At 37.7% G+C, this 17,850-nt stretch overlaps 1 protein-coding gene across 2 annotated transcripts in view; it reads right to left on the reverse strand.

The window, feature by feature from the left end:
* The window catches only part of MSH2 (mutS homolog 2), a 56,339-nt gene that overhangs the window by 12,965 nt on the left and 25,524 nt on the right, over nt 1-17,850 (reverse strand). For both annotated transcript variants that reach the window (XM_026094630.2, XM_064509907.1), the window contains exons 7-10: nt 16,637-16,836; nt 11,241-11,350; nt 4,392-4,515; nt 3,161-3,311 (exon numbers count right to left, since the gene is read on the reverse strand). In XM_026094630.2, coding sequence (XP_025950415.1) covers nt 3,161-3,311; nt 4,392-4,515; nt 11,241-11,350; nt 16,637-16,836 — 585 coding nt within the window. The remainder of the gene's footprint in view (nt 1-3,160; nt 3,312-4,391; nt 4,516-11,240; nt 11,351-16,636; nt 16,837-17,850) is intronic.

Below are 17,850 nucleotides of genomic sequence, written 5' to 3' on the forward strand. Positions count from 1 at the left end.
CCTCACCCATGAGTCAGATCCAGTCATCCGCAATCGTTTTAATAGGAGAGTTCAACCCAAGAACCACTAGGCAGCTAATCTAAAAGTCATCCAAGCTAGGATATCAGGCAAGATTAATTCCAAAGTGAATATCATCCACGAGGGCCAAAACAGCAATTCTAGCATCTTTGAATAGAACCACTCTTGAAGTATTACAGTATATTTATTTGTTATGTACATGCTATATGATGCTCTCAACTAAAGCATTTCTCGCAATCCTGCAACAAAATGTGGCACATGATAGAGCTGGCAGAGGAAAACTTGCCACTGAGCAACTGAGCAATTAGCCCAGAATCCTATAACAGATTCTCATCAGAGCTGAAGGCATTTGACTTCTTTCATTCAGTAAAAGCCTCAGTGAACTATCATCACTAAGAATAGGTTCTAATCTTCAAAAACAAAGGTAAACTGAAATCAGGAGGATATTTAAACAAGTATTTAATCTTCTCAAGCTACTCACCTCACTTTTCAGAGCAGAAGCAGTAGGACTGACTATGAAACACACACAAATAGCACATCCACACTACAGAAATCAGCCTTGTGCTTTTAGTACTGTCTACAGAATCATCTATATCAACTAAAAGCTAAGAAAACTCTGTCTTGTTAGGGATCCATGGGCTTTTTCCTTCGGAAAGGAACAGACAACACTTATATTAGAGGATTTAAGTACCACCTTCTCAGTTACGGTAAAGCCTACATCCATCATTACAGTTAGATTCACAACATATTTAGAAGAAAATAGAGTTGTTTTAAATTTCAGGGATGTTTTGAAAAACATCCTCTGAATAAATGTTAAAATAAAAGGCAATTAAGGGTTTTGTTCATTTAAGAAAATTTGTGTGAAATATTCCAACATATTGGTTTTCTTAAAACATACAAACATTTGCTTTCCTTTCGAATGCAAAGAATTTATTACTTTCAAAAGTGAGTGGTTAACAAGATTACAGTCACTAATAATAACAGCACTAGCTCGAAATCAACCTTGCCCTGTATGTAGTGCTCCTCATACAAGTACGTCAATCAAGACCTCTCTTGATAAACTCACTTCTCCAATGCTAACTCCAGCAGGAGCTGTTACACCTGAAGTGACAGTAGCACTGTTTCTTTGCCTGAAACAGACTGTATGATGTATTAAACTCTGCTATTTCAACTCTTTGGTATATTACACACAGCACATTTCAGCACACGTGTACATTACATGCAGCACATTTAAAGACTGGTTTTCTTCTGGACCTGCTACTCACAAACAAGGAGGAACTTGTCAGGGGTCTGAAGATTGGTGGCAACCTTAGCTGCAGTGACCATGAGATGGAAAGAGTTTAAAAACCTGAGGGAAGTGAGGAACACAAGCAGCAGAGTAACAACTTCATTTCACAACAGTGGATTTCAGCTTGTTCAGCCGGACTGCAGGGCTAGAAAGAGTAGTGGTTTGCCATACAAAATCCAGCTGGTTGCTGGTCACTAGCAGCATTTCTCGGGGTACATACCGGGGCCGATACTATTCACACCTTCATGAACAACTTGGGTGATGGGACAGAATGCACTCTCAAATGCACAGTCAGTGAGCTTGTGAACAAAACCACATTCTGGGAAGCAGTCAATATGCTGCAGGGCAGGGCTGTCATACAGCAGGATCTCAATAGTCTGGAGAAACAGGCTGAAAGAAATTTCAGCGAAGTCAGATGCAAAGTCCTGCAGCTGGGATGAAACAGCCCCAGGCAACAGCACAGAGTGGTGTCCAAATGGCAGCTTTGCAGAAATGGAGTTGGGAGTCCTGGTGGACAAGAAGCTAAACACAAGCCATCAGCGAGACCCTTGCAGCAAAGATGGTCAATCGCATATTGGCTGTATTAGCAAAAGTGTAGTCAGCGGGTCGAGGGAAGTGATCCTTCTCCACTACTTAGCACTTGTGAGACCACATCTGCAGTACTGTGTCCAGTTTCAGGCTCCCCAGTTTAAGAGGCACTGAACCTGGAGCAAGTCCAGCAGACAGCCACCACAATGATTCGGGGCTGGAGCACACAGAATACAAGAACAAGCAGAGACACCTGGGTTTATTCACCCTGGAGAAGAGAGGCTAAATGGGGATCCAAATGCTGCCTTAGACTACCTAATCAAAGGGAGTTAAGGAGAAGAGTTAGACTCCTCCTGGAGCTGCACAGCAAAAGAAGGAGATGCAGAAGATCCAAGCTATCACAAAGGACATTCTGATTAGATCTGCCAAAGAAAGTTGTCACTCATGAAATCTTCCTCCTTAGAGGATGGGCAGCTGGCCAAAGTCTTGAACTACTTCATCTAACTTTGAAGATGGATCTAATTTCCCAGATGGCTCTGATTTGAGTGAGGGGTTGGATCAGTTGACCTTGAGAGGTTCCTTTCAACCTAAGTTATGCCGTGATTCTACGTTATTTCTGCAAAGGCAACTTTTTACTTCCTTGTTTGCTTTGTCTAAAAATAATGACGTATATAAAGCGAGCCATCTGATGACTGAGGCAGTCCATGCTCCTGTCAAAACCCCCCTACAAGAACTCAAAAGACAACAAAAAGTATAGTTTTTTGCATGGATGACCTGTGACAGAATTGTTCTCTGGAAAAGGAGGCACTGAAACATCAAGGCAATTAGCCTTCAGACTGAAATTTTTAAATAGCCTAAGCTATAGAGACACAGAACAAAAGTCCAATGCATAGGACCAGCATTAGTTAAAGCATAGTTTGGAACAGAAAAGGTGACTACCAACAAAACAGCTGCACATCACACTTGGTGATAAGCATAAATATCTTTCTTCCTACTGCAGCTTGTGAGCGTGTCTGTATAAACAGTCACAGTGAATGCAATTAGGCAGCTAAAACAGAGAAATTAGCCAAAGTCAAAAGAACAAGAATAGCTGAACAGTTGGCAAAGTAAACGGGGAATGAATGTGTGCTTGTAACAGACAACTGCACGACTACTCCTCCCTCATGCCAGTTGTGCTCAACATTTCAATACGTGAGTTAATTAAAAAGAAGGCGAAAATTCAGCCACTGAAGATGTAGGAAAAATAGCCTATCGGGATATTTACAAAGAAAGGAATGACTGTTTCTCTCACAACAGGCTTGAAAAGCTATCAATATCCCTTCATACCTGTTAGTGAATTTCACACCATTCTTCTGTGTATCAATTATTCTGTATTTTGAATTGTTCCGGAGAACTTTTTCTTCCTTGCAAGTAATTCGAAAATGATGTCCAAATTGTGAATTTGACTCCAGTTTGATACTTTTGCTAGCTTCCAAACCTTTCAAATGAAAAAACAGGGAAAGAAAAAAAGATGAAAACCATCATCCAAGAGCCTGTAGTCTGTGCCATGTCTGCTCAACAATCCCCAGTTTGTACGCCGCATATCTTAGCTATGCTATTCAGTATACTTGTTTGGGGTTGGCATGCATATGAGAAATACCCAGACCTAACAGAAGTTTACTGGTTCATTCTTTACTCTTAATTTGATATGCCCTCAAATTGTGTATTCAAAACAAGTACACCCTCAATGTATTGCTACATGTCCCCCAGAAACAAGAATAATGTTCAGAGAACATTACAAGAACATTCTATATTGATGCAATAAGCACAGCACATGTAACCTCGTGATTCTTTTATCAACATATACTTCTGCAGGTGAGATTTCTCATTCCATCCCTACGCAATCTTGTCTTTCCTTCTTTTTCATCCAGGTATCTAGTTTAAACTAAAAAAACAAGACTGAAAAATACGCAAGCCCTTAAAGGTGTAACCTAAAATAACTATGGTGTTGCCAGTTTTCCTTGCCATAGTTGCATTAAAAATATAAAAAGTTTTATTTTAATTAAAATTGCTCTTTGAATGCCCAATTCATTACACCCCTGCACACTGATTACACTATGTAAAACCCTTTATATGTCTCATTTTGCTTCCAAGAATTACACATTACATTTTGCAAAGAACTTCACACAGGAAACTGGCATGGCCTGAATGGATATTCAAAAGAATGGACAGGACAAAAATGTTTCCGTGTACATCCTTAAAGGATGTAAAATAAAGTTGGATTTAACCAAGAGTTAGATGAGTTACAGTTCTAGAAAAGAAATTCCACGGTATCTTGCAAATATGTATGATAACCTATGAAATAGTCTGTAAAGCCATCCTTAAAAAAAAAGGCCAAGCAGGAACTCAAAGATCACTCAGTTTTCAATAGGCTGTACTAATTGTGACAATTAAAGTCACCCAAAAACTAGTTACAAACTAAGATAAACAGCCCTTAACTCCTCTATAGTAGTTTTCGTTAGTTGATGTCAAAACATTTTACAAAGAAGGTAAGAATCAATGGTAGTTCATACCCTACCTAGTTCTTTGGCTGCGCTCTTTAAGAAGGACTGCATGTTTTCTTCCAGTTCATTCATCTTCTCTCTTAATTCTGTCAAGTTAGGATCAAAAGAAGCCTTGACAAGAAATTCATGATTCTCCACCTAGGTGGAAAGGAAAAAAAAAAAAAAGAATAAGAAAAAAAAGGAAAAAGGAAAAACCCAAACATAATTAAAAAAGAAATTCCCTCCCTGATCATACACAGTGAAATGAATTTATTTTAACCCTTTAGTTCAATCTGTTTTTATATATATGTGTGTGTATATATATATAAAAAAAATATAAAAATAATTTTCTAATGCATTGGTATTTGTGATAATTGTATCCTTGGTTGACTGAAGTCTGATTCACTTACAAAACAAATAAGGCTCAGACACTTTTCTCGGAGAACATACTTTATACAAGCAAAATATACCAATTTAACTGACTCATTTACTTTGAAACGGATGCAGTTCTTTGCACATTTTTTCGTTTGCATAAAAGTTACAGCAATAGTAAACAGGCAGGAAGAAAAACAAAGTGGGTAGAAATGACATTGTTACATATTTCCACAAAATCTGTATGCCAGCCTACATTTAGGCAGCTAATCAGGGCAGACTGTAAGAGGAAAGAGCATTTCAAAACAAGAAGTCTTTAAAATGGAAGCTTCTGAGAACCATGTTTCCTGCCCAAAACACATTCAACAGGTTATAGAAGGAGCCTGTATTTTATCACCAAAAATCCTATCCACTTTCAATCCAGTTCTTCTGAGCTGAAAAGCACACATTTCCCTACAAACTAAACATTTTCAGAGGTGCAGATGAACCTCACCTTCTTCCCTCTCTCTTCCCCATGCTTCCACTGCTAGGTATGCATTCCCAATAACATTACAAGTCCCCCGTAAAGGCCCTAAGTTTAATTTGCAGGCATACATTTGTAAGCACTCTTACAAGACAACCCTGGGAAGCTCAGAAAGAATGTTTGAACTAGGTAGATTAGGATAACTTCTATCTCTCTTTTCTAAAAAGAAGCATTCTTTAATCAAGGGCATCCTAGAACTGCTAAAGCCCTAAAAGAAACATTAAGTCTGAAGCTGTCTAGAGGTAGCCACTTAGATAAAACTTGCTTAGCATGAGTAGCTAAATTTGCTGAAGCCTTAGGCCGCACTCCTAGTTCAGTAAGAAAGGGCCCCAGAGCTGGTGCAGGCTGGAAAGATAAGGGAGTTACAAGCAGTCTGCATTCCTGTGCCCCACACTCCGAAAGGGAGGATGTCAAGACTTTGAAATAAGGCCTGCTTGGGCGCCAGGACCTTGGGAAGCAAAGCCTCCTCTCACTGCTGAAACAATGTTAATTAAGGGGTCTGGACTATCTCCCCCTCGTCAGGACCTTGGGAGATAACACCTACTGTCCCTGCTGGGGCAGTGTTAATTGCTGGAATTACTATCTCCCCTCATCAGGACCTTGAGACACAGGGGTGTGACCTGGGGAATGAAGAAATCACTAACCAATCAGTGTAAAAGGGAAAATTGCAAATCTGGCAATTTGCTTGTATAAATGCTACTTGAAAAATTGGAGGGGTGTGCTTGATTTGTGGGAAACCACCGAGCACCCAGGCTTGCACAGCTCTGAAATAAATAGGCAAATGTCTCTCCTGAGTGTGTTAATTATTGGCTTATTGCACACCGGGCAATGAATCAGTTTTTCAGACAACAGCACTAAACAGAAAAGAAACTTGATTTTTAATATACATACTTTCACAGTCAATAAAATATTAGCATTGTTGTCTGTGACATGGAGACTAAACACTGGCTTTCATATTGCTAACATTTCCCCCACTTAAGTTAAAAAAAACAAACCAAACCAATACTTTCATGAAGCTTCCTCTGGCTGGAAATTATCTGCAAAACTGTACTTACAGCTGCTGTTACTACATTGCTAAACAAACCTGAACAAGATCCTGGTTTACATACAGTTTTACTTTTACCCACAAGTGTATGTTAGCAAGAGAAGAAAAGGGGGAGGAAGGAAAGGAAAGAGGGTTTGAGGGTTTCAAAGTTCCTTTATTCTTTCCCCTTACAAAACAAGTATCACACTAGAAAGCACTGAGCAAGAGGTGCTATAACTGCAGGAACCAGAATCGCAGGCATCTGTTTTTTTATTTACAATAAGAGCTTCAAGTCTGGAATGCACCAAGGCAACTTTAAAAGCATCAGACTGAAAACTACCAGGTTTTGCAGCAACTTGAAACAAAGATCTGAGAATGCAACCTGGAAATGAAAGCCTCAGGATTACTTAATGCACTTTGAATTTTGGAATGGGGGCTAAGTAAATCACCGTATGAAGAAACTGCATAATATACTATATATTCAAAGGATTGCTAGTTTCTTTCAGGAATGACCTTCCCCAGACAAGTAAACAGATCTTCCACAGAAGTTGCACGCGTAGTGGAGAACTGAACCATTGGTGCCTATTTCCTGTGTGCAAATACCAGCACTGCAAAGTGTTTCACTCAGCCTGATATTTTGGTTACATTTTTGTTGTGTGCAAACACACTGCAGTGGCACGGTTCTCCAGGTGCCTAACCAGAGATATGGGCTTCACAGAATAATGAATCATGAGGGTTTTTTTTGTTTTGTTTTGGGTTTTTTGTTTTTGTTTTTGTTTTTTTAAAGAGGGCCATCTTAAAATTTGGAGGCATTAAGAAAGGGGTTTAACAAATTTATTCCCTACAGAAATGCCCCTGTTGATTGGTCTCCTCCTCCCATCCCCTTAATACAGGGTACTCCTACAAAAAGAACAGCAAAAAGAACACTTATGACAGAACATATGGCAGAAAAGACCATTCCTGGTTTTGCAAGGCAGATCCTGGTTCTGAAACAGAAACTAGAACAGTTTGACTGCCGTGGCCATGCTCTCCAACCACTGTAATGACTGGCTGCATGAGACAACTGAGGTTGACAGCAAAGTGAAAAGTAGTTTTGTTACATGCCTTCAAAGAGTTGTTTGAAACCTAGAATAAGCTGCAAAAATCCCATGACCCTGGAACAAGCGGGTTACATTCCTAAACACCCACAGTACGCCAGGTCTTGGCACAGCACTTGATCTGGCTGCAAATTCCACTCTTCACTCAAGCTACCCAGACCTCAAACACTGTGTCAGCCAGGCAACAGAAGCTGCACCCTCTGCTTCCACCCTTCAGATCTCCCCTGCGCAGAGAAGCTTTTGTTTCACTGCAGGCAAAGATCCATGTGTGGCTAGAGCTTACAATGTCCAAAAAACCCTATGACACTGCCTCATCTACCACTCAGTCCAGCAGTCATTGGGATGGAGCTTACAACAAGCACATGAAAAATATTTCTATTACAGTTACAGCTTCAACAGACCTGTAACAACAGCTGAACCCAGACGGCTGAGGCTGCTAGCATGGGAGAAAATTTCTAAAATGCTCTAAAACTTCTGGTCTGGAGTATTAAGATAGTATTATTTCAGTGTGTGTTTACCTTCATAGTCTGGGCTAAGAACTGTGGCAGTTCAGGAGCCCATCCACAGCATATGAGACACTCCAGCCCTAAGCTAAATGTCTGGTGGCATTTCCAGGTGTAGCTACCGGGACCTTAGGATGTCTAGCAGGCTACATCCCATTACCTTAGCCTGAAAATCTGAATCTAAAAAGTGCATTAGAGCCAGAATTTGAGTTAGCTTCTAACATATTGTATTACCTACCCCAACTATTATAGGGCAGATCCTTTATCATTAAGGTCTTGTTAGATAATCATTAGCAGGTGTTCAGATAGAACTACTTCATCTGATCACATCCTCCAAGAGAAATCCAAATGTGATTAATAGAAAACATTTCAAAATTAACTTAAAAGTTCAGCTGAACTGCTAGAAGAGAAAACAATTATAGTTTAATAAATATATTAAAAAATAGTGCTACTAAATAACAACAGCAGGCACCCACAATAATAATATAGTCAAATTCTTTTCAAGCTGTCCTCCTCCTACAGCAGTAGCCCAGCTATAATTAGGAAATTTGCTTAAAGCAAAGCTTTGCTTTTCTCTTCCACAGCCCTCAGTTGTGGATGTGGCCAAAAATCTGGCAAAACAAATGTTAACAAGGATGTGGAATGGCAAGTACTTGACTTCTTGGTGCTTTACATCTAATAAGTCTACCGTAAGTTATGTTCCATTAAGGCTATACCTCTCCAGAAAAATGGAAGAAAATGAAAATGAACTAGACTAACTTCCCTCTGATTCCCGCCCCCCCCCCAAAAAAAAAAGGAATAAAAATATCAATCGCCAGTGTAACATTTCACCAATATACTGACAGGTGAAATGCACTAAAGTCTAAATTACAGCTCAGTACTCTTCTAAATCCAAACGTTAAATCTGCTTCAGAGAGTAAGGAAAGCAACAGACGTAGGTACCCAAGATTGTTCCACATACTCTATTACCATCTTCACTCTCTATATAACGGGACACTGGCAACAGTTATTTATATATAAGGGGTTATACTGAAAGCAAATATCATTAATTCAACATGGGTAAGAGGAAGCTAGACATCCTCTTTTGTTCTAATAAAAATCCATTTTTTTAAAAAAAAAAGATTATCAAATTTTTCCTCTGAGTTGCTCTCAAATGAATGCTCAAAAGTATAAAATACTTAATGTGGGAAGTACCAGACTATCATCCAAGCATTGACAATGCTTTGATAACTGCATGTGTTTACTTGCATGAAGTGAGGCCCAAGTGAGTCTCATTTCCAAGGGGTTACTCACATGAAACAACACAAACCATTTGAAGACTCTGGGACTATGCTAAACTAGCTAAGTGATATGAAAAGCAGGCCCTTCCGTAAAGGGCTATGCTCTTAGTACCTGAACTCCAAATCCTATTTACAAGAATTCCTAACGCATTTTGAAGGCAGCCCTGCTTTGAGCAGGAGGCTGAAGTAGATGACTTTGACAGGTCCTTCCAAACTAAATTTCATGATTCTATGAAATACAGGAATAGAAGTGACAGTTTATCAACATTTACTACAGCCAGGTAAATGAATAACCACATCCCACACTTTTTGAACTCAGTTGTTTCTTTCTGTGCTACAATGGTTATCCTGAAAGGATTATTGACATAATTAAGTTGCTATGACAACTTATCCTGCAATCACACTCAGAATAGAGCTGGGTATTTTATTTGAATTCCCTAAGAATCTAAGAGCAATTGCAAGTCAAAGGTTCAGGTTTTAATGTTCAAACAGAAGAACATTTATTTTTCCAATAAAATCAGTGTTGGTTTACCTATAGCCATTTTAATCAATTCCAGTATCTTAAAAAAACACAAAACCCCACACACCAAATCCAACACACCAGATTCTCTGAGACTTAATTAAAACTAATTGACTCAATATTCTGTTTAGAAGGACAACAAAACATTTTGAAGTAGAAGTTGAAAAGAAATTTGAAGAGATGGACTATGAAGGGTAAAGGCTCAGAACAGCTGTTAAAGAAAACAGAGTCCTAGGGCATAGAAACTTCATCAACAGATGGTCTGTAACTAGTATAAAGCTATAAATTTCTTCATTAGCATATATCATAAATTACAGCAACATGTCAGTCAAGCAGTCTTTCCTTAAACAAACAGTAAAACACAACTGATCAAAGTATAGAGAGTACAAAGAGATCAAAAGCTGTACTTTTGCCTTTGGAGCAAAATATGCATGTTAAAAATTCTAAAGCCTGTGCAATTTTGATAAGTCACTGTCTTTGTTCCACAACTTGCCCTCACTACCACGCCTGGCAAACGGGTAGGTAGATCTCATTTCTCTAGTCAGCTGAGAGTGATGTTTATGACAACCCTAATAAGCTCCCCAGCTATTTGAAAAGAATGAAACGTCTCACTAAGAAAGGAACATTAAATATAAGTTATTATAAACTACTGGAAGAAATAGTAATTTTATAAAAATATGTAAGTTTCAAAATATATTGAACAGATTCACTAAAAAACAGAGTGGAAAAAATTACATATAAAATGCTCCAGAAACCTTGGCATTGCTTCACCCAGTTAAGCAACAAGATACAGCCAAAAACATGAATTAAGCGTTCGGTGCTAAACAATGATAAATTAGCCATCTATGCTCATCCCATCACCTCTCTGGTACAGATTTAAGGAACAGAGATGTTCCTTCCAGCTTCCTTTGGCCAATCTTTCTCTTAAAAAAAAAAAAAAAAGCGTCAAACTTCCCCTGTAAGCTGAGACTTATCATCAGTATTATTTTATAAGCAAGTCTGGATGCAAAGCTAAGTTAAGTTAAATAGCTTCCTCTCTAGTGGGAAATTTCTTCATGATGGAAAGTAAAGTCAGCCTTTATATCCAGGTCAATCATCTTCCAGAGAGGCAAACTGTTAGTAATGAAGACTAAATCCTATGAAATAGAACAAAATCTAGTGAACTTTATAGAAGCAAAGAAATATATATTTGCTAAAGATCCTAGATTTGAGACACATCACAGTAACATCACTGAGCATACAAAGAAACAAGAGGAAAAAGTATTAAAACAATTTCCCTCTTTTAATACTGATTTGTTTTTTAAAAACAAAAAAACCCTCATGACCATAGCATCCATGTATCCCAAGCATTTTGTCACTGGACTAGATAAATCAGTGGGTGAACATCCTCTCGATATTCAACTGCTATACTAATGCTATACTATACTGTCCTCATTTACTCTATTGCTAAACTAAAACTGCTTAATGTAGATGATCAATTAACTTTGTGAATGTGGAGCAGATTGTAAAGTTCAATAAGAAATTTCAATTGCTAAATAAACCCCCTCCCACATGCCATCTTGTACCTTATCCATGTCTAATGTTGTTTCTATCATCTCCAGAAACTTTGAGAAGTCAGAGTGGATATCATTAAGCGGTGTTATAAACACTGCCAACAACAACATCTGGTGATCTCCTGTTAAGAAAAAACAAACAAGAAATATCATCCACAAAAAACCCACAACTTTCTCAATAGTTAACCAGAATTCACCTATCCAAGGTAAACAGCATAACCACACAGATGGTTAATTTCCATTAAGACTGCTCACAATTATTTCATGGCACACTTATGCACACTTTTTTTTTTTTTAATCGCATTATCCATTTTATATTCTGATTAAGCCCATACCTATTCTGTCATCTTCAGTCATATCTGGTGGTATTAACTCCCTAATACAAATAAAACTACATGCAAACAACAGGTAAAAAGCAAACTTGCTGTCTGACCGTTACTACTTCTTGCCCCACAGAAAGCTGAAATGGCTTTGTTAAAACTGTATTCTACAGCAACCCATTTTAAAGGTATGAAGGGGGAAAAGATTAAAATTCCCATCATTCACACTTGAGGGTTTTTAATTTGTCTTAAATCTAAATTTCCAGAAATTGGGAACACTTAAGTTCACGTTTGGACACAAATAGGAATTGATTTTTCCAGTCTTTCCCTCTCCTGCTTAAAAAAAGATCACTTACTGTAACCAGATTTTTATAGTCACTGTTCTTCACACTAAATAGGAAGTCACTAAAATTAGCCTTTTTTTTAAAAAAAAAAGGTATTTTGTCAGTACAAATCCTGTGTATTAAGCGTAACTGCCTAGCACACACATCGATCAGAAGTCCACAGAACAATCTATGAACACTGACTGTAAAATGCAGTTCACAGTTCACTTAATGCACACATATATTGCCAATTTCATGAAAGAAATATTTTCATCAAGCCTACAAATAAGCACCTACTCAACAGCCAGCTGTGAAAACTCCGTCAATAAATAAATGTTTAAATCCTTGCAGCCACTTCAAATTATAATTTAATCACAGCAAGATTAGCATTACTGACTATATGTTTATGAAACATCTCAAAGAAAATCTAAGGCTGTGGAGCCTGTAGTCACTGGATTATGTACAGAATTATGAGATTTGCCTCTGATATTCACAGATAAGCCTTTTCAAATTAACGGATAAAGGCAGAATTAAGCTCCAGCTATTCCAGAGCTTTCCAATTTCTTACCAGACTAGGTAGAAAAAGATCCTAATCTTTCCTAAGAAAATGTTCATCAGTAATTGATAAAAGTCACATGATCAGGACATGATTATCTAAGGGAATCCCTTTTCTCTTTTTCCCTCAGCTCTGCAACTCAAATGGAATTTTTGTTTCCTTTTCCTCCTATGTCCTTTTACTTTTTTCTCAGCTTTTGATGTTAAAGCTCTTAACTGATTAGCGTCTGTTAATAGAAGGGAAAAAAAAGCTTCATGTTATTGAGAGACTACTGAACTTGTAAAAACTTAAAAACTGAGTCTTTAAAAATATTTAATCTAACTGAAGAACCCTGATACAAGAACAAAATAGCATCAGTAATGGACCATTTGCTATGTAGACTTCAGTTATTCATTCGAGTCCATCCACAGCTGTCTCTATCACTTCTGTGTGCTGATTAATGTTTTTATAATAAGGAAATAGAAGAAAGAACTGTGATGCTAATGTTTAAACTGTAAACACTCACAACTAAAAGAGATCTGAAATAAAGTAGGCTTTTTTTTATTATTATTATTCCAGATCTCTTTCTCTCACTTGCTCTAATATCACCACTCCCACACTCCACTCCCAAGAAGACAGATCTGAACCAACCTAGAAAATAAAAGGAGGAAGCAGAGACTGCAAGAGCAGAAAAGTTTCACATTCATTCTTCAGAATGGATCTAAGTTACTAGGGCACCAGCTGACAGACTGTATAGCACCCACGATATAATGATCTGAGGTATACTTGAATTAAAAGTGATTGTTCTTGAATTTGAAGTAGTAATAACAATTTCCTTCTTGAAAGGAATAAGTAAGGAAGTTTCATGATACCACTTTATTATCGGAGTTAGAAAAGCACATCTTCAGACGCTGTAGGATGATGTTGAATTCAAAAATTAGAAAATACTGGTTTATTTACATATACTTATGACAGAATTCAAACTGAAACATTGCCAAATTATTTTGAAGTTTCAATCCAAATCCAGTATCCAAGACTTGGAGGAATTAAAAGATTTCATTCAGTAATACTGAGGATTTATGAAAGTTCTATCGGTATGCTTTCCCCAAAAGCATACTACTTTACATTAAAAGAATCTGAGCAAGAAACATTATTGAAAAATTCTAAATTAAACTCCCACTTGTCTTGCTCCTGCATTCTGAAGTCATATAAAAGACACATTATTAAGACCAAAAATCCCCAATTTTGCACCTACTTGACATCATTACTATGTAAGCTGCATATAGAAGAGACCTGTATACCTCCAAAAGCACAGAGAGATGCATTTAGTGATTACAAAACCTATCTGCTTCTGGGCACAATTTTTAATTTAAATTATAATTTCCTTACTGAAGCACAGCTAAGTGTCTATTACATGCATTAAAGACTTTTACATAAATTCCATTTACAATGTTTTATAGAAACCAAAAATCAAGCACTTACACTTTAAACATTTATCCAGTCAGCAGGCTAGTGAACAGAGGTATGAAAAATCAACACTATTATATCAGAGATGCACTTAACACTTGACACTTTGATGGTATACAAGGTCTCAGAAAGAACAGCAAGGAAAGAACATGGAGCAAAATGGAAGTTGGATTAAGTATAGTACAAGTTTACCAGAGGTAGATCATGCCCAAATAGTGCAAAGTCTGTCTTTGAGATAAGACAAAGCAAATCCTGTAGATCTAAGCTGGACTCTTCTAAAGCATTCAACATGGTGTGTCACGTGGGATGTTAAGATGGAAAACAGAAGACTCACAGCTAATACAATGATCAGAAGGCAGATAAAGAAGACATGGCTGACTTGCAAAAGATTTATGTGCTGAAAGGATATTAGCAGGACAGTTCCTCCAGGGCTCATACAAGCATTAATCTTTTTAAGATGTGTGAATTAACAATGTTGACTCACAAGTGAAAGAAGGCTGGTTATGAAATTCACTAATATATAAATTATGGAAGGTATCAGTAGAGGAAACACTAGCAAAATAAATCAAAACAGAACTAAATTACTCTGAAAACTGGACTAATGGAAATGGAATAAAACTTAATAGCAAGTAATGATGAATTCACCAACAAAAGAATTCCACTACAAGTAGGAGAATAATCTGCTGAAAATGACAAAGGATGGACAACAGCCAAATATGATCACCCCCTGACTGGCATACCAATACAACACAGTCATAGAAGGTACAGTCCTAGAATATGCCAGCAGATATTTTCCAAAAGCAGTAAGGAGATATTCAAGTCACTGGAGACTGTACCGTAGAAATTCTATTGGAACATGGCATACAATTTTTGTATCCTACATATATGCAGGCTTGAAACAAAGTGTCAGACTGAGTTGAGAAGGAAGATTCTTAAGTAGCTTCTTAAAGACAAACTTCTCATTAGTAGCTAGATTTTACGCCCCAGCAATTTGAGCAATGAACAAATGCTCCCTTCTGCCAGCAACAGCAAAACAATTTGATGATTCAGTGTCCTTTCCTGTTTCTTCCTCCCCCCCAAAAAGCCATCTTCATTCATTACTCCCTCCTCAACTTTCACCATCCATAAAAACAATTATCTCAAGAAAGCAATGCTTTATATTGAGGAAACAGCAATCACTGCTACTTGCTTTATGTTGCAGTTGATTCAGCTCCCAACCTCACAGATGCTTAGAGTTGCCAGAAAATTTCTGACTTTTCATCTCCTGATAAGTTAAAAGATTTTGTATAGTCTCAAACAGGAAAATCATCAGATGCAGTCTGAATCAGTCGCATTTGAAACTACCAGGCCATTCTTGTATTTTAAACAAAGGCATACAAGTGCAAAGAAAAAGAAAAATAACACACTTCACCTGTTTTAAATTATTATTTTAGATGCACTGCTGATAAATGCCCTACTAAGGCTAACTGATTTATGTGTATAGCAGCAAGAACCTTTTGCAATCCATTAATTTACACATAAAGCAAGCTTAGCAATTTGCCTCACAGCTTGGTCCTCAAGACATCTAAAAATGGATTGCTTTCATAGCCAAGTATAATGACAGAGAAACTCTGTTGATTCAAACGACAAGTAATAGAAAAAGAAGAGGAGACATCAAGAGAGTATGTTGAACCTGTGGAAGACAAACATTCCAGAGCTCCAGGCCAGGGAAAAACAAGTAAAGCCTGCTGGGAAGTGTCAAAGTGACAGGGCAGAGCCTGCTAAACTGTGGCACAAGGCTTGTAAAAAAACATTTATTTCTGCCAGTTCCCTACCAGTTTTAGATTTTAACTGCTTTTGAAAATAACACAGCCAGTATCCAAGAATTCATTTATTTTTAGATGAATATTTTAGAAGACAAATTTCTTTACTTCAAGCCATAAAACTATAGTACTGAAAAGTATAGGGTATCTTGGGTAATATCACTGTCTGCTCAAACACACTAAAAGAGATTTTTGTACCTGCACCATTTCAAAAATTCCTCCTCTTTAAGGTTTTGGTACTTGCTTTATTGAAAGAGATCTTAAAACAAATTAATGGACTCCTACAAAAACATGCTTTCTGTCAGCCTAGAACAGGCATGAAAAGGACTACTATTGCTACCTTGAATCACCTCCCTATCACACTGGCGCTATACCTTATTTTGCTCGTTCTTGGTAACACATAAAAAAGAAAAAGAAATAGTAACCTTTCCATTTTCTAGACTTGTTTGTCATAACATTGAGCTTTGTACCAATAAATATCAGAAGAAAACTCATTTCCAAAGGAAATGAGCAAACAAATGTGGTTCAAATTATACCACTAAAATTTAGATGGAAAAATCAATTCAATTACAACTCAAAGTGCATATGAAAACAACTGTCTTCAAAAGGAATGCAACAATGTTGTACAGAGGGTTTTCACAATACGCGCACACACAACTGGTCAAGATTTCTTAGAAACGAGCCGGCCTCAAAGACTACAGAATCATCACCTGACAGCTCAAGTGTTTTAGCTATACACTAATTGGAACACTTTTTTTAGGTAAAGATTTTGTTATGTTTATGTTTAGGTATCTGACTGGTATTTCACAATTTCATCACATTTCAAATTCAAATATCTTTATGCCTTATTCCTGCCACAAAAATACACAGAACAAAAGTAATCTTTTGAAATCTACACACTGTTTCTTGGCATTCTCGCTGTATTACAAAACACTGAAAAACAGACAAGGGATGGCATTACCTTCATGTTTTTCTATTGCTTGTACAACATTAGGCAGTTGATTAATAGCCTGATACATTCGGTAACAGTCCTGTAAGGTTGCTGCTTGTCTCTGAAATTTCTTTGCTAGCCTGTTGAGATCCGGGAAGCGACGTAAAAGATCTTCTTGAAGGCACTGACGTAGTTCTGGATCTACCACAAAGGCTTCAACCAAATTCAACCTAAATGAAAAGTTCAGAACATGAATTAGCATGGCATGGTCTGTAAGGCTTTTGTTTCAGTAATTAAAATGAAAACATCTATCTGGAAGTTTCTGTCTATCCTTTCTTTATGGATGTATCAATTGGCCAACTCTCCTGACAAAACAACAAATGAAATTAGAACAATGCATGAGCTGAGAAAGCAAGGATTTTTAAACTACGCTATGCTTTTCTAACATATACAATTCGGATATCTAATTAACAGCTTTGGAGTAAAAGTGTTTCAAGCTGAAATACCAACACCTGTTCAGTAGTTATGTTTAAGCCCAGAATCTTCGAGATGAATTCCTTCCTTGCACCGTAGAAAGTCATCCACTAATCTATGAACGAACAGATACTAAGTGTGTTTTGGGGGGGGGATGGGAGGGACAGCAACACTGACAAGAGTCCTCTGCAGAGTTCAGCTGCCTGTGCTCAAGGCCAACTTTGATACAGTGCAGCTGTGCAACCCTCGATCACAGAATCGGAAACCTTGAGGTTGGAAGGGGCCTCCAGATATCATATAGTCCAAAGCCCTGCTCAAAGCAGGGTCAGCCAGAGCAGGTTGCTCAGGGCTGCGTCCAGTTGCGTTTTGGGCATCTCTAAGGATGCAGACTCCACAACCTCACTGGACAATCTGCTCCTGTGTTTGACCACTCTCACAGTAAAAAAAAAAAAAAAAAAAAAAAAAAAAAAAAAAAAGTCTTCTTATGTTTAAATGGAATTTCTCATATTTTAGTTTGTACCTGCTGCCTCGTCCTTTCAGCGCACACCACTGAGAAGAGTCTGGCTCAGTGTTCTTTACCCCTTCCCACCACGTATTTGTACACATTGTTAAGATCCCCCCGAGCCTTCTTTTCTCCAGACTGAACAGTCCCAGCTCTCTCAGCCTTTCCTCATATGACAGATTGCTCTAGTCCCGTAATCATCTTAGTAGTCCTTTGCTGGATCCCCTCCAGTACATCCACATCTCTCTTCTACTGGGGAGCCCAGACC

This window comes from Dromaius novaehollandiae, chromosome 3 (assembly GCF_036370855.1).
Source record: "Dromaius novaehollandiae isolate bDroNov1 chromosome 3, bDroNov1.hap1, whole genome shotgun sequence".
Taxonomy (NCBI): domain Eukaryota; kingdom Metazoa; phylum Chordata; class Aves; order Casuariiformes; family Dromaiidae; genus Dromaius; species Dromaius novaehollandiae.